Genomic DNA, 24171 nt, shown 5'->3' with positions numbered 1-24171 from the left:
AAGCCTTAACCATTGACCCACCTGTTCTTTTGCTATGCAAGTTTAGTCTGTTTTGCACCTGCAGTTCATCAGATGTCTTTTTCAGATAAGTATGCTTCCTTGGTGACCCATTGAACTGTACCATCATGCTCTGGGGTTCCGTTATATGTGTTAATTGTTTCCAATTACCATTGCACCTGCCACTTGCAAAGCCTTATATTTGTTTTATGTAATACGTGATTTTCCCCTGGTTCTTTGGATGTTTCCATGCTGCTACATCAGACACATGCCTTCTGGAACACTCTTTTCTTCCAGCATAAAACCCCCCTCTGAAGTGCATTGGCACTTGGCCTCATTCCAGTTCTGCACAATAATCGTCCCTGCACTCACCTCCAGAATCGCCTGGAACTTCCAGCACTCTAGTCTTTCAAGCCTTCCGGATGATTCTGGAATCTTGGCTTCTGCCACGCTTCCTGTGTCTTCCTTCATGAGCTACAATTCAACTTGCTCTTGAGCTTCTTGCACCAAGCCCCCTGTCATTTGTGGATTCAAGATAAAATACTAAAGTAGGCTAAGTACTTTCCCTCAGGTTAATGAGCACTAATCCAAACGTTAGCATCTAATTCAAAGACTGATTCCTATGAAGGCATGAGCTCTTTTGCAGGCATTAAACATTGGTTTTGAGTAATATCCTCCATAAAGCCCAGCACTCTGGACTCTTGCACTGCAGTGCTCTGAACCTTATTGTATCTGAACTGAAAGTTTGCCACTGTGTTCTTGACAAGTTGTAACTTGTATTTTGGGAGAATCTCCGAGAGCTTAAATTTTTATTCGCATTTTGAGTCTGATCCTTGTATGTTCCAGAGTGCTGGAAAATCTCCAGTTTATTCTGGAAATGGTTTCTGCTCTCTCTCATGCAATATTCATGATGATGTGTGTAAGTGTACATACAGTGTAAACGATTGATTGATCATTTGAGTTAAGAGCCCATTGGTGACTTTTCCTATTGTTGTTTTTTAGTGTTCCATACCAGTGTAAGGATAACGAGGTACAGAGAGTCTAGATCCTACTAGGTGGAGCACAAGACAGCAGAGAAGTCCCCTTGTTTTGTCCCAGCCCCCTTACCCGTCTGAGGGCTGTTGATGGAACAAGACATTTGTTAGTTGTTTCATTAAGTTCCCCCAGCTGGGAGTGAGGGTCCTATATCATTCCGATGGTTGAAATTAGGTGAGTGTGTGACAATTCCACAGAAACATGCATTGCCATCAACCTCTGCTCTTTAGTGAAGAAATACAGAAGATCCGACAGCACATCAACAGCACCTAGCCTGCTTTAATTCTTATACTGACCCCTTCCCATAGATTTCTGTAATGGTCAGCCTTCGAATCCCCATCTCTCCCAGATCCCTTTGCAATACAACTCCCTCAAAGCCACTTCGTATGAAGACAATGTCTTACGATTATCTTTCATTAAATCTCTTTCTGGCAATGCACTCTTACCCCTACATTTCATTGTCAGTGCCTTCCTCACTCAAGATATCTACTGAGAAGCTCTCAAGATAAGCGAATTCCCTCCACTTTTAAAGAAACTACACAAGACCCTGGAGACCTAGCCAACTACCGGCCCTTCACTCATCTACCATTCATTGGGAAGATCACTGAAAGGCAGTCTTTGTTCAAATTTGAGACCATATCAATACTAGCCATCTCCTGCATGACTATCAGTCTGGCGTTGGATCACACTGTAGCAGGGAAACCACTATCTTACACATCATAGACAATAACTTTTTGACCACAGATAAAGATGGCTCCTTATATTCCTGGACATTTTAGCTGTCTCAGACACAGTCAGGCATCCCTCTCTCATACGTACCCCAGAGTCTCAAATGATATTCACAGGTAATTTCCTTCACTGCTTTTCCTCATACCTTTCCAACTGACAACAATGTGCACATCCAAGTCACAAACGATCACTATTACCTGTTAAGTCACCCCAGGCTCAATACTGTTTCATGCCATCTTCAACCTATACATGGAGCAGCTTGGTGCTCTGCTAACAGATAACAGCATTAATATTCACCAATGTGCCAATGATACACAACTGTACATCAATGCTTCTCTGCTTTAGACATCCAATGCTTCTAACACTGCTTACACATCATCCAAACCTGGATGTCCAGCATCTACCTGAAGGTCAACCCATCCAAGACATATGTCATGTCATATGCCCTGAACAATAAACAAAATACAGAACAAACCTGGCTCAATGACATGAACCTTGACGTCTTCGAAGCTCAAATTTAACCCAATGCAAGTCACTTGATTTCATCCTTGACACCAACCTCACCATAAAGGAACACATCGCCAGAAAAACAAAGACAAACTGGCACCACCTCTCTTTTCCAAAGAAAGAATTGCTGAAAAAGCTCTTGCACTCTTGAATATGGATAATGGTAGAGAACCACTCCATGGCCTCACAGATGCTATACTGGCATCCCCTAGGGGCAACCGACATGATGCAGCACGTCTCATCCACAGCCTGAAGAAATATGATGATATCTCCCGCATCCTGCTGGAAGTTCAATGGCTGTCCTTGCCAGTCTGCATCATCTTCAAATGAGGTACTTAACTAACAAAGCTATCACCACCGGCCCTCTTGCTTATCTTGTAGACAAGATAACAAACTCTGGTGGATCTCTGCATACTCACAGCCAAGACACCATCACCTGCAGACTAAGGGCCCAATTTAGAGTTTGGCAGATGGAAAACTCCATCCGCCAAACTCCTGACAGAGTGGCAGCTGCCTATGCGGTGACTTCCTCGCTGGAGTTAATAAGCGTTTCCCACTAGGTCAGCTAGCCGAGGCGGAAACAGGCTACAGCTTTGTGTCCGGCTACTAATTTTGCTGGCGACAATGCTGTAGCATGCAGTGTGCACCAGCACCCTTGCAATGTTCACTGTTTACAAAGCAGACAGTGAACATTGCGATGGTGCTGGTCAGGGGGACCCCTTCACTCTCCGTGCCAAGTGCATGAGCAGTGCAGGGGACCCCCTGCACTTGTTCTGCTCCAGCCTTTTCATGGCGGTGCTACCGCTATGGAAAGGCTGGCAGAGAACGAGGTCGTAATCCCCAGTGGATTAGGACCACCACCTACCTCCAGACCACCAGGTTCTCTGATCCTGTCAGAGCTGTCAGTTCCCTCGACAGCCAGGGTTGTAATGTGGCGCTCGGACTCCAAACTCGTAATGAGGCCCTAAGTGGTGCAAATTATAAAAAACAAGACGGCAGGTCTTTTCTATGTATAAACCTAGGGGCTGTAACAATATTCCCATACCATCGCAACCGCCACAACACTGCTCTTATTTAGGAAAGAGCTGAAGCCTCACCTCTTGAAACAACCCTACATCACCATATATTGACCATCTTCAATCCAGGTCCATCTTTTTTCACTCAATGATGTTATGCTTGTCGCTGAACATGTACAGCACTCCACTGAAGGTAGTCAGTAGAAATATCACACATCTACCACATATCTATAGATAGAGAGATAGATAGATAGATAGATAGATAGATAGATAGATAGATAGATAGATAGATAGATAGATAGATAGATAGATAGACAGACAGACAGATAGATAGATAGATAGATAGATAGATAGATAGATAGATAGATAGATAGATAGATAGATAGATAGATAGATAGATAGATAGATAGATAGATAGATAGATAGATAGATAGATATACATAAAGAGAGGGATAGATTTTTAATGTTGTTTTTTAGGTTTGTTTGGATAGACCCCTATGCACAGCAAGGATTGGCAAGGCCATAGGTCTCTGTCATGAAACCTGTTGTATTGGCCAATTCTTTTTTTGTCTCAGATAGCTAATGTGAATGTTCGTGCATATGCAATGAATTTATAAAACATATCACAACACATTCAATGACGACAACCGTGGATGCATGTCCATTCACAGCAGCCATCTTTGAATGCATGTTTTAACAAATGCCATTCAAAGATGGTCAATGCGAATGCTCATGCATCTATGGCAGTCATCTTTAAATCAGATTTGTCAAAGAAAAAAATGCTAGCTGTCCATAGCATATTTGTGCACAAAAGCACATGTAGGTGACCATCTTGAAATGCTTGAACTCTTTTTACCTTAGTCTTCTGCTGATGGTGCAATTGCAAATAAAGTCAATTGAAAAAAGAAGGATGGAGTTAGAGGATGCTGGGTGATGGTGAGAAAGGGGGAAGTAAAGAGAGCTATTGGGATGAAGGAGGAGCAAGGAGGGAGGGTGAGTACTAGTTTCTACAGTGCACTTCAGGCAAGCTCAGATATCAGCAGTGGAAGGATATGTCATCAAATCAAAATTCTATGAGACCAAATTTCGCCTGGGCAGGACCACCAAAATATTGGGGAGGAAATCAAATAAATCAGGAGCATAGAGGTAAGGCAGACAAAAAGCTATCTATTCACGAACATGGGATTGACCCATAGTCCACTCTAAACATATATTATGTAGCTGAGACCTAAAAAATATGAACACATATTTCATACTTTACAGAAGGACATCATATTAACCAAATAAAACTCAAATTAAAAGGGCACTTACAAGATAGCAGCTGTGCTGTTGAATTTGGTGCAGCAGTAGATGAGAGGAGCCACATCAATAGGCTCCATCTATAGGTGAATCTGGTAAGAAAGGGTCAATGCATTAGGATATCGAACAATATAACATAAACCTGCATATATTACAAATTAAGCTATGCACATTTAGGCCCAGATGTATGGGCTTGGTGGTGTAGGGCAGCACAGCAAGTCACCTTGCTGCACTGCCCTGTGTCACAGGGAAAGGACAGAAATACAGTGTATTTATCCAGTACAGAGCATTCTTGTCCTTTCCAAGTGTGCTGGTGCCCTTTTGTCTGCCTAGCGCTAATGCAGGATCCCTGTCACCATGGTGCACATAGAAAGAGGAAAAACGAGGAGAAATAAAGAGACTTCTCCTCATTATGACTCACCTGGGGAGGTGTAGGATTGTGGCGCACTCCCAGGTTTATCAGGGTTGGTAACTGTGAAAGCATAAAAAACATGTGTTCCCATGGAACGCCTCTCTATCGCAGAGTAAGGCAACACCACGCAAATTACTGCATTGCCTTACTTTGAGATAGTCCTTAAACACTATTAACAAAATGATGGTCCCTTTGCAAATAACACTTAATTCCATTTGTCCTGTTAGGACAATAGTATTTTCTTACTGAAAAGGCTACAACACACCTTGTACCATATTCAATGCACAATCACAAATAAGGTGGCAATTAGTTGATACACATTAGTGAGGGTGAGCTTTAATAGGTACAAGGGAGATATTTCGGACCTTGTACGGCATATACTACCTGTTAGGTGCAGGGACACACCACAGCCCATATTGATCTGAAAGGTTTGGTCCCCATCTGAAAGGTCTTCAGGGTTGCACATGCATCTGGATTATCTGTGCCATTTAAAAAGCTAACAATACGTGCATGTGCACCCTGAACTACCACATTTTTTAACCAAGGGCATGGCTCCCCATGTGCAGGTGTTGTCCAGGACTGCACATTCAGTGCTCTTTTCAATGATGCACAGAGTGATGAAGTACCCTAACAGTATCCTGCACTTTCACAGTTTCTGTGAGCACCTATGAAAGGTACCGTGGGATCTTTGCTGAAATTGGGAGAACGGCACCTGTGTTAATAATTGTGCTACAGGTGACCTTGTTTGTACCTTCATTGAAAGTCCCTGCACCTTTCAGAGCACATATTGCTGAAATCTCCTAACCACCTACCAACACTCTCCCTGAAAGCCTGAAGGAGAATCTGAAAAGAAACCTGGAAATCAGCCTATTTCAAGTCCAAATGTAGACCCGTGAACCTGGTGTGTTTGAGCCGACGTTCTCGTTTGAATATCAATTTTTGTACATTTTTTAATTTGCCACTGGTAGTCACGTAATTCATTAATGGTCTTATGATGAGATTTCCGTAAAAAAACATAGTTATTTGCATACGTGGACCAGTCGCTGCACACTGCACGCTAAAGGGGTGGGGTGGCACGTGGGGGGGAATCAGGGGGAACAAAAACATTTAATCCAAATAAATAAACAAGTACATAAAATATACCTTCTCCTCTTTCCACATCACTGTCGGCACAGACTCCCATCCTGCACGGTAGCCAATCCTGACACTGCTCAGAGCAGCCAGGGTGCTCCCAGGCAGATTGGGATTCTGTGCCTGCTCTCTCCAGCCAGGCAACACAGGGCCAGGCTGGAGAGAACACAGGAGAGAGAGGAGTGCATAGTGCATTCCCTCGTCCCTGTCATCCTCCCTGGCCTTGCCCCTTTAACAACAAAACAATAATAAACACAGTTTATTATCGTTCGTTGTTAACCTGTTCTGTGCCTTGGACGAGATGATCTCGTCCAAGGCTACATTTCCCCTGTGCCTTGGACGAGATCATCTCCGCCATGGCACAGGGGAACTTGGGGGTGCGCTAGCGCGCCCCCTGTGAACCCCCCTCCCCCCCCAAGGCGGGGATGGAAGGGGAAGACCTTCCCCTTCCACCCCAACCCCCCCACCCCCCCTGTGACGTCAGCGCGCGAGCGCGCGCTGATTTGTCACAGGGGCCTCCCCCATCGCGCTGGAAGCTCTGCTTCCAGCGCGATTGAAAGAGAAATGCAAAAGCATTTCTCTTTCAATCACTGGGGGAGGCCCGGAGGGGCTTCAAAGGGATGGAAAAGTATTTCCTTCCCTTTGAAGTCTCTCCGAGGGTTTCAAAAGCCGGATTGCTTGCAATCCGGCTTTTGAAACCCCACTAGACACCAGGGATTATTTTATTTTTTTACTGAAATTCACATAAGGGAGCGACCCCTTGGGCAAGGGTCGCTCCCATGGGGAGCATTTTTTTCTTTTTTTTTATGTTTCATTTTATTTTTTTAGGTGGGGAGCGACCCCTTAGGCAAGATTGGCCTATTTTGATGAGGCCAAGGGGGGCAGAAACCACTAGACACCAGGGAGTTTTTTCTTTGCGTGAATTTCATGCAAGGGGAGCGACCCCTTAGGCAAGGGTCGCCCCCAGGGGGGGCAGAAACCTCTAGGCACCAGGGCAATTTTTTTTTTTCTTTGTTTTTTTTTTTGTTACTTTTTTTAGAGATGGGGAGCGACCTATCAGGCAAGGGTCGCTCCCCAGGGGGGCAAATTGTATTTATACCATTTCTGCCCCCCTGGGGGCAGATTGGCCGAGTTTAGAAACCACTAGGCACCGGGGATTTGTTTTTTGGCGCCAATGTCACGCAGGGGGAGCGACCCCGTAGGCAAGGGTCGCTCCCGGGGGGAGGGGGGGGCTATGGGAGGCAAATTTATTTTAGGCCATTTCTGCCCCCCGTGGGGGCAGATCGGCCTATTATTAGGCCAATCTGCCCCCGGGGGGGCAGAAACCTCTAGGCGCCAGGGGCAATTTTTTTTTTTTTGTTTGTTTGTTTTTTTAGAGATGGGGAGCGACCCATCAGGCAAGGGTCGCTCCCCTGGGGGGCAAATTGTATTTAGACCATTTCTGCCCCCTGGGGGCAGATTGGCAGAGTTTAGGGCAATCTGCCCCCAAGGGGGCAGAAACCACTAGGCACCGGGGATTTGTTTTTTGGCGGCAATGTCACGCAGGGGGAGCGACCCCGTAGGCAAGGGTCGCTCCCGGGGGGGGGGGGGGGGTGTCAGTTGGGGGTAGCAAATTTATTTTAGGGCATTTCTGCCCCCCCTAGGGCCAGCTGAGCTACAGGCCAAACTCCACCGGTAGGCACCTTGCAAAAAAAAGAAAAACACCTCTGTTTTCTGTGAAAAAATATGTTGTGTCCACGTTGTGTTTTGGGCCATTTCCTTTTGTGGGCGCTAGGCCTACCCACAGAAGTGAGGTACCATTTTTATCGAGAGACTTAGGGGAATGCTGGGTGGAAGGAAATTTGTGGCTCCTCTCAGATTCCAGAACTTTCTGTCACCGAAATGAGAGGAAAAAGTGTTTTTGGGCCAAATTTTGATGTTTGCAAAGGATTCTGGGTAACATAACCTGGTCAGAGCCCCGCAAGTCACCCCATCTTGAATTCCCCTGGGTTTCTAGTTTTCAAAAATGCACTGGTTTGCTAGGTTTCCCCAGGTGCCGGCTGAGCTACAGGACAAAATCCACAGGTAGGCACTGCTTTTTATAAAAAAATGTGATGTGTCCACGTTGTGTTTTGGGCCCTTTCCTTTCGTGGGCGCTAGTCCTACCCACACAAGTGAGGTATCATTTTTATCGGGAGACTTGGGGGAACGCTGGGTGGAAGGAAATTTGTGGCTCCTCTCAGATTCCAGAACTTTCTGCCACAGAAATGTGAGTAACATGTGTTTTTTTAGCCAAATTTTGAAGTTTGCAAAGGATTCTGGGAAACAGAACCTGGTCCGAGCCCCGCAAGTCACCCCATCGTGGATTCCCCTAGGTCTCTAGTTTTCAGAAATGACCAAGTTTGGTAGGTTTCCCTTGGTGCCGGCTGAGCTAGAGGCCAAAATCTACAGGTAGGCACTTCGCAAAAAACACCTCTGTTTTCTTCCAAAAATTTGGATGTGTCCACGTTGCGCTTTGGGGCGTTTCCTGTCGCGGGCGCTAGGCCTACCCACACAAGTGAGGTATCATTTTTATCGGGACACTTGGGGGAACGCTGGGTGGAAGGAAATTTGTGGCTCCTCCCAGATTCCAGAACTTTCTGCCACAGAAATGTGAGGAACATGTGTTTTTTTAGCCAAATTTTGAGGTTTGCAAAGGATTCTGGATAACAGAACCTAGTCCGAGCCCCGCAAGTCACCCCTCCTTAGATTCCCCTAGGTCTCTAGTTTTCAGAAATGCACAGGTTTGGTAAGTTTCCCTAGGTGCCGGCTGAGCTAGAGGCCAAAATCTACAGGTAGGCACTTCGCAAAAAACACCTCTGTTTTCTTCCAAAAATGTGGATGTGTCCACGTTGCACTTTGGGGCGTTTTCTATCGCGGGCGCTAGGCCTACCCACAAAGGTGAGGTATAATTTTTATTGGGAGACTTGGGGGAACGCTGGGTGGAAGGAAATTTGTGGCTCCTCTCAGATTCCAGAACTTTGTGCCACAGAAATGCGAGTAACATGTGTTTTTTTAGCCAAATTTTGAGGTTTGCAAAGGATTCTGGGTAACAGAACCTGGTCCGAGCCCCGCAAGTCACCCCATCTTGGATTCCCCTAGGTCTCTAGTTTTCAGAAATGCACAGGTTTGGTAGGTTTCCCTAGGTGCCGGCTGAGCTAGAGGCCAAATTCTACAGGTAGGCACTTCGCAAAAAACACCTCTGTTTTCTTCCAAAAAGTTGGATGTGTCCACGTTGCGCTTTGGGGCGTTTCCTGTCGCGGGCGCTAGGCCTACCCACACAAGTGAGGTATCATTTTTATCTGGAGACTTGGGGGAACGCTGGGTGGAAGGAAATTTGTGGCTCCTCTCAGATTCCAGAACTTTCTGTCACCGAAATGTGAGGAAAACATGTTTTTTTAGCCAAATTTTGAGGTTTGCAAAGGATTCTGGTTAACAGAACCTGGTCCGAGCCACACAAGTCACCCCATCTTGGATTCCCCTAGGTTTCTAGTTTTCAGAAATGCACAGGTTTGGTAGGTTTCCCTAGGTGCCGGCTGAGCTAGAGGCCAAAATCTACAGGTAGGCACTTCGCAAAAAAAATAATGTTTTCTTCCAAAAATTTAGATGTGTCCACGTTGCACTTTGGGGCGTTTCCTGTCGCGGGGGCTAGGCCTACCCACACAAGTGAGGTATCATTTTTATCGGGAGATTTGGGGGAACATAGATTAGCAAAACAAGTGTTATTGCCCCTTGTCTTTCTCTACAATTTTCCTTTCAAATATAGGAGAGTGTGTAAAAAAGACATCTATTTGAGAAATGCCCTGTAATTCACATGCTAGTATGGTCACCCCGGAATTTAGAGATGTACAAATAACCACTGCTCCTCAACACCTTAACTTGTGCCCTTTTTGGAAATACAAAGGTTTTCTTGATAGCAATTTTTTACTCTTTGTATTTCAGCAAATGAATTGCTGTATACCCGGTATAGAATGAAAATGCACTGCAGGGTGCAGCTCATTTATTGGCTCTGGGTTCCTTGGGTTCATGATGAACCTACAAACCCTATATATCCCCGCAACCAGAGGAGTCCAGCAGACGTAACGGTATATTGCATTTGATAATCTGACATTGCAGGGAAAAGTTACAGAGTAAAATGTAGAGAAACATTTATGTTTTTTTCACCTCAATTTCAATATCTTTCTTTTTCAATTGTTATTTTCTGTAGGAAACTCTTGTAGGATCTACACAAATGACCCCTTGCTGAATTCAGAATTTTGTCTACTTTTCAGAAATGTTTAGATGTCTGGGATCCAGCATTGGTTTCATGCCCATTTCTGTCACTGACTGGAAGGAGGCTGAAAGCACAAAAAATTGCAAAAATGGGGTATGTCCCAGTAAAATGCCAAAATTGTGTTGAAAAATTGGGTTTTCTGATTCAAGTCTGCCTATTCCTGAAAGATCGGAAGCTGCTGAGTTTAGCACCGCAAACCCTTTGTTGATGCCATTTTCAGGGGAAAAACCACAAGCCTTCTTCTGCAGCCACTTTTTCCAATTTATTTGAAAAAAATGAAATTTTTGGTTGGAAAAAAAGGACGCAAATTTGGCTTGGTTAGCTTATGTGGACAAAAAGTTATGAGGGCCTAAGCGCGAACTGCCCCAAATAGGCAAAAAAAGGCCTGGCACAGGAGGGGGAAAAGGCCTGGCAGCGAAGGGGTTAAAGGCTCGCGGGTGTGTGTGTGTGTGGGGGGGGGGTGACTGCTCCTCTGCCATAGTGGAGGAGCAGTCGCTGACAGGACTCATTGTCACTGGAGTACTACTAATTTCCCCAGGGGGTTAAGGTTGAGGGCCTGGGAATAACGGGGATTATGAGTATTTGTTAATAACATGCTGAAATCGGATTTACCATGCCAGTTTCTGAACTTCATTCCATGATATTCCGTGCAGAGAGACTTCACCTGCTTGCAGCTGGAGAACATTTTGGGTGCAATGAAGCTGACCATCAGGGAGTCTACTAAAATCAATATGTCGATAGACAAGTAACTTTTGTTATTGGGGCCATCAAAATGAGCGGGCCGCCTATAAAGAGTGTTCAAGTACTCATTATGTCAGAGAATTTTCATGACTAAAGATTTAAAAGGCAGTTAATAGAAGGGAGTGATAATTATGAGCTTATTGGGTGCGAAATCCCCCCTATGTATGAGTTCTTCCTGTTTCAACATCATACCCAAAGGGATGGGGTACTTGCTATGACGCAGATTGATTGAATAAACTGGAGGACTTTCAAGTGACCACTTCATTTAAAATTAATTGTGATGAAGAGGAAGATGGCTTCAATTGGTATGCTTTGAGGATTAGAAAAGCTATTGTTTGATTTACCGTATCAACAGTTTTTACGTAAATCTTTTAGAAGCAATAACTCTCAACTTCCAATAAATCGTATTAATCATATCTTATTAAAAAAAGCCAAGTAAATGCAAAGTTCCATGTTGAGTAGTCTTTAAAAGAGCACAGCAATTAAGGTTTAAACAATTAAAGTTGTCAAAGGCAAACAAAAGATGTAATTTAAATAAAAACTAACAAATGTTTGGGGATTCAGAGCCGCCAGGAACAGGATGGCGGTATGGGGTGTCAGAATCCCCATGGCGGCGCAGCGAGCTGAGCCGCCATGGAGGATTCTTTTGGGCAGCGGAAAACCGGCGGGAGACCGCCGGTTTTCCACTTCTGACCGCGGCCAAACCGCCGCGGTCAGAATGCCCTGTGGGGCACCGCCAGCCTGTTGGCGGAGCTCCCGCCAACCCGGACCGCCGGGGTCAGAATGACCCCCTGGGTGTCCAAAGCGGCAAAACAATTTAGTAACACAAATTTGGAAAACATCTAACTATGGTTTTATGAAAATAGCGCAGTTGATACCTAGAAAGAAAAAGCAAATATGCATGATAATCACAGTTTGGAATATACCTATCCTCAGGGTGGATCATCAAAGCAGAATCAGTCTTCGTCCTCATGACATCAGTCGATCAGCAAAGCACCAGGCTTCAGCATCAAAAATTAAAAGGGCAAAGTCATTAAGCATTAAAGTTAAGCACGTCTCTACTAAAGACGCACATGAAAGTAATAATCTTTCACTCAGGAAATATGGACAGAATGACTGCATGAAATCAAGGGCAGAACGTCTCAGAATGTCCGTCTTCTCACTGTGCAGTGTTTTTATATTAAAGTTACCCAAACTATCCCATAATTCCCTACTGGTCAGTAAATTGTATGTTCACACTCCGTCCAATAGAACTACTATCCCAAAATCTATGAAATCTAATATTGCTCCGTTCTGATATTGATGATTGGTTCGTCTTGCGATGTCCTCATCTTCCAGCTTTCAGGTAACAATATTGTTGCAGCTTCTACTCTAGTCAGTATCTTCATTGTTCTTGTCCTGGGAAAGTCAGTCTCACACACATTACACATAAAATGTTGCATTATCAAGAACATCATATCCTACCAGTCGGTTCACACAAAAAGCTTCTGTTATGAGCACATTTAAACAATACAGTAGACATTCACAGTTTAATTCACTTGTTCAGCATTTTTATTGAACGCTAAGAAATACAGCTTTTACATGAGTCTTGGCAAGTAGGCCAAGACACTCACTAAGTTAAGGCCTACAATTAATAAAGATAAAGCATACTTCATAGCCCTCAATATGACATATTACTGCATTAGTCTAACCTGTATTCAATATTTCATACTATTTAATCATTGATTAGTTCACTTTGTTAACATTAGTGGCCATTCTTCATGATCTCATTTTCAAATGCGTGCATATTTTTCTACGTTATTACATTTTCTACAAAAATTTATTATTCAAAATGCATAAACACTCATTAATAATTTTTATTAAAACACCTGGGCTAGCACTTCCAAAAGCTGCAGCCTGTCACTTGATTCTCATGTGTTCTACTGAGGCCTCCCAATGTTCCAAATAACAACTAGAGGGCTAACAGTCTTACTTATGAGAAAAGTGTGGCACACCTGAAGCCATCTTGATTGAAACAAACTGGTATAAACTAAAACATTTAATTTAGAAAGGACCAAAATAAGGGGGGTCATATTGTCATAGAAATTATGGTGAACCATGTAGAAAGAAAAATAGGGCACATTTTAAATGAGTTCTCAAATATCTTTCTGTTGTATAAAGGTTTTCTTGCTTTCGCGTCAAGAATTTCCATTCTGTTAAGTACATGGAGGCGAGTATTATGCTTTTCCTTCTTTGCTGTTTATTAGATATAAAAACACAGCAGCCAATCAAAATAAACATTTTTAAGGACTACATTTCCCATGAACAATACGTCATGTCCACTGCGCCAATGACGGTCCTTGCCCTATAAATGACAAAACCAGCGCCATATTCCTCCTCTTGCTTTGCCTAATGGCGTAACTGGAACTTGTTATTCATAACAAGCTTCTTACATAGCTGGGATCAAGTTCAATAAGAAGAATCTGAGCAGCCATAACACAACTGACGACCAACAGGGTCTGGAAATCTCACACCGGAAGAAGAAACGCGTTCGTTCACCCATTCTTCTGTTCCAAACCTGTAAAGGAATACACAAGGGCCTGGTAATATTAAACTTCTGATTCATCAGTAATCATAACAAACAGCGCAATATGGGAGGGAAAACATTATCAGATTATTTAACATTGTATCATCACAATTATATTGTATAATGTTAAAATATAAGTATATACATGGGAGGGATAAATACTCTCCTCTGTGTCCTTAATAGAATCTAAAATTCTTGATGCAAAAACTAGAATTCTTTTTATTCTATGTCAGGACCGGAGGCTTTGTATAATGCTTGTTAAAAGCTGTTGTAACACTAAAGAAGCAACATCTAGTGTAGATTTATAATAGAATGTTTTAAACATTGACCAATCTGCTGCTTTCGTGATGTCCTGCAACTGTGAACATAAGGAGTAAGATTTAGAAGCCATGGCTCCTGGCACAGCATGTGGACCAATAATAGACGTGTCTATACCTGCTTCCGACAAAATCCATTTCACCCAGTGAGCTAAAGTAGCGGATGACACTGGATGAAGGGTTTTTGAAGAGCAATCAGTAGTGTACCGCTGTTGGACTGTCTAAATTCTTGTGTGCGGTCTTTGTATTCTTCTAGACAATGTAGCAACACAAAGTTTCTGGTTTTCATGAAAACTGGGATAAGAAATCTGTTTGGAGAAAGTTTTTGTTCATCTCGAGATGAATAATGAGACCCCCTTTGGAGAAAATACCAGACCTCAGAGGTCAAGAGCCTTGGCATCAGACACTCTTCTGCATTACACTAAGCATGATAGGAGCATTAATTTGGTTGAGAGCTGTTTTCTAGACAGGTCAGTGTTACATGGCCAACGTTGCAGGAATTTTACAACAATATGGATGTCCCATATTACTGAATATTTGGGGAGGGGAGGATTAACTAGATGAATACCTCGCATGATTCTACTTACCAGGGGATGTTCCCCTTTAGGTGTACCATCCAGAGAGGTATGTCCAGCGGAAATGGCTGATCGCTAGTTGTTGACCGAACTATAACTAAGACCATTGGAGGCCATTTCGGCTAGAAAGTTGAGCACAAAGGTAATGGGAGCCCCCATGGGATCAACATTCTGTGAGTCGCACCAACCCATCCACCTTCGCCATGCTGAGGCATATCTCTTGTGAGTGGATTCAGACCTAGATGTGGATATGAAGTTAACAGCCTCTTCCGAGAGGTTTGGCACAAACCATCTTGTCCGGAAATGCGCCAAGCTGTTAGTTGAAGATTGCCCTATTGGAGAAGAGGGTGTCTGTTGCCCATGGGATCTGTCAAAAAATCTGGTAATGAAGGGAGCAGCACAGGGCAATCTAGCGACTTCTCCAACAGAATAGGGAACCAGGGTTGTGCACTCCAGAGCGGAGTGATCAGGATCAGATCTGCTTGTTGATGGAGGGTTTGAGCTGCAACCCTCGTATTCATGAAAAAACGGGGGGGAGGCATACTGCAGATGACCCCCCCCCCAATGTTGGAGAAAGGCATCCGTGGCCTTGGCTAGTGGATCCGGTCTCCAGGAGAACAACCAGGGCAGTTGATGTGACAGACGAAATGCAAACACATCTGTGAGGCACAGGCCCCATCAATTCTGGAGGGCTCGGAAGACTAAAAGCAGTATTTCCCATTCGCTTGAGTCTCAGAGGTACCTTGAGTTCCAGCCTGTCACCACATTGCACTGACCTGGAAGGTATTCCGCAGTTACCAAAATGCGACGCTGGAGACAGAACTGCCAAAAGCTTTTTGCTATCTCCGTCAAGATATGGGAGCGAGTTCCCCCCAGTTTGTTGATACAGCGGACCGCTGAGATATTGTCCATCTGCAGCAGAATGCAGCATTTGGAGAGAGGAGCCAGAGCCTGGACTGCTAAGCAGTTTATGTGCAGTTGTGATTCTTCTAGGGATTATTGACCCCCAGTTTGGATGTTGCCACATCTGACGCCCCAACCCCACCAACTTGCATCTGATTCCAGAACTACATCTGGTTGAGAGCTAAAGATGGCCCTGCCATTCCATGCCAACATGTGTTCTAACCACCACTGAAATTTGGCTATTGTCTCAAAGTTGAGAGATATGAGATCTGAGTACCCTACTCCCTTCTGGAGGTGTCTGATCTTCAATCGTTGACGCGCCCTGTAATGTAGAGGGGCAGGAAAGTTTGCTTGGATTGAGGATGTCAGAAGACCCACAATTCTATCTAGGGATCTGAGGGAGATTTGGTCTTTGTGAAGGACAGACTTTATTTCTTTGCCAACAGTTTTCAGTTTTTGAAGAGGGAGAGAGAAGAGAGAGGACTAGGAATTGATCTGGAAGCCTAGAAACTCTGTGCAATGGGAGGGACAAAGGACCGATTTCTTCTTGTTGATAAGGAAGCCTAGATCCTGTAACAACTGGACTGTCCAATTCAGGTGGACCATGAGTATGTAAAACTGTTGGGCCCTTATGAGGATATAGTCTAAATAAAATATGAGGCAAACAGCCCTGGAGCGAAGGGCATTTACCACCGGACACATCACTTTGGTGAAACACTAAGGGGTGGATGATAGACCAAAAGTTAGAACTTTGAAATGGGACCACTGGCCCTTCCACTGAAATTGAAGGAATTTCCAGTGAGGATGCCAAAACGGAATCGAGACGTACGTGTACTTCAGATCCAATCGGACCATCCAGTCTCCCTCTGAAAGGATTTCCCTCAAAAGATGGATTCCCTGCATTTTGAAATGGTGATAGAGAAGCCAACCGTTGAACTCCTTCAGGTTTATGAAAAGATGGGAACCTCCCCCTTTTTTCATCACTGCAAAAATATTTCTGCAGAAGCCGGATGTTTGTGGGAGGCAGTGGCATATTGCATCTTTCAACAAGAGCTGATCTATTTCCTGTTGAATAAAGATCTGATCTGTTTTGGAAAAATGGTGAGGGGGAGAATAGAAAGTTTGTTGGGGAACTCTGTAAAATTTTAGCCTGAAACCCTTGATTGTCTCCAAAACCCATGGGTCTGAAGTCAGGAGCGACCAGTTGTTCAGGAAAAACCGTTTCCTGTCCCCCAAGAATACAAACGTTAGTGGAATTAGGAGTACCTTGGGAATTTGTTCCAGAATTGCATCCAGCATGGGTCAATAGGAGCCACTGTTGTAGCAGGTCCTGGTTTCTGGCTGGGTAGAAGGTATCCTTGCCTTGGTTGTAGTAACCATGACCTCCGATGGTGGAAGGGCTGCGGCTACGGTTGGCGAAGCAGCTGGACAATCGCCCTCTGCAATGACCGGCCTTTGCAAAAAGACGCTGGTTCAACACCTTCTGGATAGTGCTTTGAGCCTTGTCTAGGGTTATAAAGGTGTGAACAAACTTTCCCAGATCCTTTACACATTTTTCCCCAAAGAGAAACCCATTGTCAAGGGGTCCGGGTTATGCCTGAGCTAGCTCAGTCAGTTTAGGATCTATGTGCATGAGCACTGATCTCCTGCACTCCACAGATATTGGCAATTTGCATTGCCTAAAAGGCAGAGAGCGCATTGAGCCCATCCAGCTACTCTGTCAGAGTCGACAGGTTTGTCATATAGTTTAGCTGCCACATCCATATCCAGTATTTTACGTAAAGGGCCAGCAATATCCAATAACCTATCCTGGCAGGCCTTCCAGGATCTCTCAATCCCCTTCTTAGAGTCTTTTGAGGAATGTTTCATAAAGGTGTCTAGGTTTGTGTCGAGCTCAGGGGTCTCAGCTTCCTTGCGTGGGATGGTGGGACAGGGACATCCCGATTTAAATCTGTTGTGGACTTCTTTGTCAAAAGCCTTGCGAAGTCTGTCAAGGGCATGTTCCGCAACCAGAGGAAGAGGACACCAGTTGGAAGATCATGGATGGACAATACTGACTGGGTCAAAATCAATGGAGGAGCATTGTGGATAAATGGAATCCAAGGAAGGAGTGTGGTCTTGTGGCTCTTGCTTGTGACGTTTGGCTGCTCTGCGTGAGTCAGTATTGTCTCAGTCCGAATTGTTGGAGTATGAGGCTCTTGTGACACTGGCTGGTTGGACATCGTCAGAGGGTGGAGCTGGTGGAAGCTTTGGGGGTGGAGTAAGCATGGTCTGAGGCAAAGGCCTGGGAAATATGAGCCATGGAATTGTTTTGAAGGCAGTTGGAAGGGAGGGGAGCTTCGTCTCCCTGGGGAGGGGGAGGGGTAATCAGGTTAGCGTCATACGGAGGGACAAAACAGGGCACATCTTTTTAATTGGCGCAGAATGGGTTGAAGAGTGACCACCAAGGCTCTGTTTACGGACTGTGTGACAGAAGCATCTAGGGCATGAACAATGTCACCTGCAATGAGTAGGTCTTCATCTGTCCGGGGCAGATTGTCAGAAAGGTCTTTTTGGGACATGATAGAAGGGAAAATGACAGCCGAAAATCCGATCAGAAATTCAAGGGGGGGGGGCAGCCCACTTAAATATATCTGTGTCACTAAAGGGGTGATAAGCAGGTGCAACAAACACAATCCCAGGTGCTGGCAGAGGGCTTACAACCTGTTGAGCCTCAGTGTGTAGCCCGCGTCTTGATATGTACAAGGGACTGCCTGCCATGATGAAAACGTGCAGGGCGAGCTAAAAATAGGACTGCTCATCCTCACGCTAGAGCACTTCGTCTCCCGCCCCTAGGCACCCACGTAGGGTGCCAGCAGCAACTCGGTAAGTGGAGCACTCAAGAACATAAAATACAGTGAGCAATCGCAATACCATAAAAGTTAAATAACAGGAAGATGCACTTATCTTTTTCCTCGTGGAGCAGCAAAGAATGAGGAGGAATAATGTGCTGGTTTAGTCATTTATAGGGCAAGGAACGTCATTTGGCGCAGTGGACAAGACGTATTGTTTTCGGGAAATGTAGTGTTTAAAAAAGTTTATTTTGATTGGCTACTGTGTTTTTTTACATATAATAAACAGCAAAGAAGGAAAAGCATAATACGAAGCCTCCGGTCCTGACATAGAATTTCAACAGGAGCAGCCTGTCAGTTAATTTCCTTGTGTTCTACTGCAGCCTTCCAGAGTGTTCTAAAGAACAACTAGAGAGCTAACAGTCTTATTTAAAACAAATGTGTGGCATAACTGAAGACTTCTTGATTGATTCAAACTGGTAAAACTTAAAACTTTTCATTTAGAAAGCAACATAATGAGCGGTTTCATTTTGTCATGTAAATTATGGTAAGTGCTGTAGAAAGACAAATTAGGACACATTTAAAGTGTGTTCTCAAATATCTTCCTAGTGTACTTCCACAGGGGCAGCCTATCAGTTGATTCCTTTGTGTTCTTCTGCAGTCTCCAGAGTGTTCCAAAGAAAACTAGAGTGCTAACAGTCTCACTTATGATAAAACTGTGGCACACCAAAGCCATCTTGATTCACTCAAACTGGTAAAACTTAAAACATTTAATTTAGAAAAGAACAAAATGGGTGGCGCATATTGTCATAGAAATTATGGTGAGGGTTGTAGAAAGAAAAATGTGAACACATTTAAGTGAGTTCTCAGATATCGTCCTGTTTTACTTCAACAGGAGTAGCCTGTCAGTTGATTCCCTTGTGTTCCACTACATTCTATATCAGGACTGGAGGCGAGGATTATGCAGTCCTTTCTTCACTTTATTACCAACAGCAAGTTCAAAGTTCAAACATGATCGAAAACAAAAGAAAACTTCAAGCCCCATGATGCCCACCAGTAATCATGGCAACCCATAACCAATCCAATGTCTATACCGAGGAGTATATAAGTAACTGACGGGCACAGTCCTTCCTCTTTCTTCACTGCTGGCTGTCAGTTAAGTCCTTGCTCCTTCTCGTTATAAAACAGGGGTTCGGGGATTCCCCTTTGCGGTGAGCGCTTGCCTTTATTGCCTTATTTCTGCTTTGACCGTTTGTTGTTGGTACGCGAGGGTCATTCCTCGCATACCAGACATTCCATTAATTGCGCAGTAGGCTTTTGCCCGAGCGCGTGGTGCAGTGATGCATTGTCACCGCTAGGGGCGCATGTTTGCGCGCTGTCTTTATCACTCATGTTAGAGCCTTTCAGGATCCCGCCCTTGGGGATTCCTGATTTTGTGGCTCCCAACCCTCGCCTACACAGAAAGCTGGTAAGAGCAGGTCCATTCCTGCAGTCTACACTCCCTTAGGGGAACTTTTATGGTTTGTGTTACTGGAAATTTCTTCCATACTCTTTGAGCACGGCGAGGGGGCTACCCTTTTGATTTAGGTTGGGCGATTTTATTGTGCTCTCACCCCTTCTGCATTGACACCCCTCTTGGGGGTAAGTGGCATATTTGACTGGTCTGGCCCTGGGATCTTACTCCCTTTATTTGTGTTATAGTGTTTTTTAGTGTATTTTGGTATTTCCTTAACCTAGGATGTCCTTGTCCACTCCTTCCATGGACCCTTTTCTGGACCAAGCCTGTAGGAGGCTGGACTGGCTTGTAGTGAGTACCAAGGGGTACTTGCACCTTGCACCAGGCCCAGTTATCCCTTATTAGTGTATAGGGTGTCTAGCAGCTTAGGCTGATAGATAATGGTAGCTTAGCAGAGCAGCTTAGGCTGAACTAGGAGACGTGTGAAGCTACTACAGTACCACTTAGTGTCATATGCACAATATCATAAGAAAACACAATACACAGTTATACTAAAAATAAAGGTACTTTATTTTTATGACAATATGCCAAAGTATCTTAGAGTGTACCCTCAGTGGGAGGATAGGAAATATACACAAGATATATATACACAATAGCAAAAATATGCAGTATAGTCTTAGAAAACAGTGCAAACAATGTATAGTTACAATAGGATGCAATGGGGAAACATAGGGATAGGGGCAACACAAACCATATACTCCAGAAGTGGAATGCGAACCACGAATGGACCCCAAACCTATGTGACCTTGTAGAGGGTCGCTGGGACTATTAGAAAATAGTGAGAGTTAGAAAAATAACCCTCCCCAAGACCCTGAAAAGTGAGTGCAAAGTGCACTAAAGTTCCCCTAAGGACAAAATAGTCGTGTTAGAGGAATAATGCAGGAAAGACACAAACCAGCAATGCAACAACTGTGGATTTCCAATCTAGGGTACCTGTGGAACAAGGGGACCAAGTCCAAAAGTCACGAGCAAGTCGGAGATGGGCAGATGCCCAGGAAATGCCAGCTGCGGGTGCAAAGAAGCTTCGACTGGACAGAAGAAGCTGAGGTTTCTGCAGGAACGAAAAGGGCTAGAGACTTCCCCTTTGGTGGACGGATTCCTCTCGCCTTGGAAAGTCGTGCAGAAGTGTTTTCCCGCCAGAAGGACGCCAACAAGCCTTGCTACATGCAAATCGTGCGTTTGGCGTTTTTGGACGCTGCTGGGGCCCAGGAGGGACCAGGAGGTCGCAAATTGGACCTGAAGAGAGAAGGGACGTCGAGCAAGACAAAGAGCCCTCACTGAAGCAGGTAGCACCCGGAGAAGTGCCAGAAACAGGCACTACGAGGATGCATGAAACGGTGCTTGCCGAAGTTGCACAAAGGAGTCCCACGTCGCCGGAGACCAACTTAGAAAGTCGTGCAATGCAGGTTAGAGTGCCGTGGACCCAGGCTTGGCTGTGCACAAAGGATTTCCGCCGGAAGTGCACAGGGGCCGGAGTAGCTGTAAAGTCGCGGTTCCCAGCAATGCAGCCCAGCGAGGTGAGGCAAGGACTTACCTCCACCAAACTTGGACTGAGGAGTCACTGGACTGTGGGGGTCACTTGGACAGAGTCACTGGATTCGAGGGACCTCGCTCGTCATGCTGAGAGGAGACCCAAGGGACCGGTAATGCAGCTTTTTGGTGCCTGCGGTTGCAGGGGGAAGATTCCGTCGACCCACGGGAGATTTCTTCGGAGCTTCTGGTGCAGAGAGGAGGCAGGCTACCCCCACAGCATGCACAAGCAGGAAAACAGTCGAGAAGGCGGCAGGATCAGCGTTACAGAGTTGCAGTAGTCGTCTTTGCTACTATGTTGCAGGTTTGCAGGCTTCCAGCGCGGTCAGCGGTCGTTTCCTTATCAGAAGGTGAAGAGAGAGATGCAGAGGAACTCGGCTGAGCTCATGCATTCGTTATCTAAAGTTTCCCCAGAGACAGAGACCCTAAATAGCCAGAAAAGAGGGTTTGGCTACCTAGGAGAGAGGATAGGCTACTAACACCTGAAGGAGCCTATCAGCAGGAGTCTCTGACGTCACCTGGTGGCACTGGCCACTCAGAGCAGTCCAGTGTGCCAGCAGCACCTCTGTTTCCAAGATGGCAGAGGTCTGGAGCACACTGGAGGAGCTCTGGAGACCTCCCAGGGGAGGTGCAGGTCAGGGGAGTGGTCACTCCCCTTTCCTTTCTCCAGTTTCGCGCCAGAGCAGGGGCTAAGGGGTCCCTGAACCGGTGTAGACTGGCTTATGCAGAATTGGGCACATCTGTGCCCAACAAAGCATTTCCAGAGGCTGGGGGAGGCTACTCCTCCCCTGCCTTCACACCATTTTCCAAAGGGAGAGGGTGTCACACCCTCTCTCAGAGGAAGTTCTTTGTTCTGCCATCCTGGGCCAGGCCTGGCTGGACCCCAGGAGGGCAGCTGCCTGTCTGAGGGGTTGGCAGCAGCAGCAGCTGCAGTGAAACCCCAGGAAGGGCAGTTTGGCAGTACCAGGGTCTGTGCTACAGACCACTGGGATCATGGGATTGTGCCAACTATGCCAGGATGGTATAGAGGGGGCAATTCCATGATCATAGACATGTTACATGGCCATATTCGGAGTTACCATGGTGAAGCCACATATAGGTAGTGACCTATATGTAGTGCACGCGTGTAATGGTGTCCCCGCACTCACAAAGTTCAGGGAATTGGCTCTGAACAATGTGGGGGCACCTTGGCTAGTGCCAGGGTGCCCTCACACTAAGTAACTTTGCACCTAACCTTTACCAGGTAAAGGTTAGACATATAGGTGACTTATAAGTTACTTAAGTGCAGTGTAAAATGGCTGTGAAATAACGTGGACGTTATTTCACTCAGGCTGCAGTGGCAGGCCTGTGTAAGAATTGTCAGAGCTCCCTATGGGTGGCAAAAGAAATGCTGCAGCCCATAGGGATCTCCTGGAACCCCAATACCCTGGGTACCTCAGTACCATATACTAGGGAATTATAAGGGTGTTCCAGTAAGCCAATGTAAATTGGTAAAAATGGTCACTAGCCTGTTAGTGACAATTTGGAAAGAAATGAGAGAGCATAACCACTGAGGTTCTGATTAGCAGAGCCTCAGTGAGACAGTTAGTCACTACACAGGTAACACATTCAGGCACACTTATGAGCACTGGGGCCCTGGGTTACCAGGGTCCCAGTGACACATACAACTAAAACAACATATATACAGTGAAAAATGGGGGTAACATGCCAGGCAAGATGGTACTTTCCTACAAAGCCTATGCTCCATCTTTGGTGATGGAGGAAGTTTGGCCTCCCCAACGCCATCTTCTTGTAGGCATGGACAGATTACTTTTGTAGGCGGTGCCGAAAGCCCTTGCACCCCTGCAGGAAAGGGTGGATGAGCTTATGGACAAAGTGTCCAATTCATCAGGTGTTTTGGGAGATTTGGAAGCCTGGGCTGTTACCTCAAAGACACCTTCTTCCTCCCGGAAGCGTGACTCGGGGGACCTGGAAGGCTTCGCCAGGTTGAGAGAAGCCTTTTGTAAGAGTGTGCAAACGCTTGATCCTGCACCCTGCTGGGAGGATGCTTTGCCCGGAGAGCATGGCAGCTCTGCTGCCCTTGCAATGGATCCCTTCATGGGATCGCCCCATTCGGGGGGGGAGTGACTCCGATGACGAGGGCTCATCGGAAGAGGGTAGCCTTATGGGTAGACCTTGGCGCCCATCTGTGAAAACCTCTAGTTTTGAGGAAGAAGGATGGGACTCTGATATGTTTGATCAGGAGGACATTTACCATCCCCGGTCCACCAAATGGGTCCCCAATCCCAAAGTGGAGGCTTATGTCGCTACAGCTACCTGCCTTCCTTTGGAGAAGGAAGTTCGGTCCGTCTGCGGCTGTAATGCCCCAGGCCTGTGCTTGGGGACAAGGTGGTGGCTATGCCTTTGCTGGACCCAAAATTGTGTACTTTTTTTTCCAAGTACATACGTGATCCTAAGAAAGGGATTGATCGTTCCTGGCGGTCATGTCTGAATAAACGTTTAGATGTTCTAGGGCCCTTGACCAAGATCATCGAGTTTGCTGATTTGGCCAGGACCTCAGGGGAGCCGTTACAGATGGATCTGGTCGCTGGATGGGCTCAGAGGGCGGTTTGCCTGTTGGGCAATGACAATTGTGCTATTTCTACGGAGAGGCGTTGCTCTCTCCTGATCAAAATTGACCCCAAATTAGGGGAATTGGCAACGTCTGAGGCAGGTGCGGTAGCCCAGGGCAATCTCTTTGGTGACCCCTTTGTGAAGGAGCTAGGGAGATTCGTG

General features: G+C 45.5%; 1 protein-coding gene across 1 annotated transcript in view; it reads right to left on the bottom strand.

The window, feature by feature from the left end:
• Window positions 1-24171, bottom strand: part of LOC138250052 (interleukin-1 receptor-like 1) — a 637768-nt gene that overhangs the window by 490917 nt on the left and 122680 nt on the right. Inside the window, exon 2 of the mRNA XM_069204432.1 lies at window positions 4596-4675. Within this exon, the coding sequence (XP_069060533.1) occupies window positions 4596-4675 (80 nt within the window). The remainder of the gene's footprint in view (window positions 1-4595; window positions 4676-24171) is intronic.

This window comes from Pleurodeles waltl, chromosome 8 (assembly GCF_031143425.1).
Source record: "Pleurodeles waltl isolate 20211129_DDA chromosome 8, aPleWal1.hap1.20221129, whole genome shotgun sequence".
NCBI classification, from domain to species: domain Eukaryota; kingdom Metazoa; phylum Chordata; class Amphibia; order Caudata; family Salamandridae; genus Pleurodeles; species Pleurodeles waltl.
The sequence above is the reverse complement of the archived record's forward strand: the minus strand, read 5'-3'. Positions and strand labels throughout refer to the sequence as shown.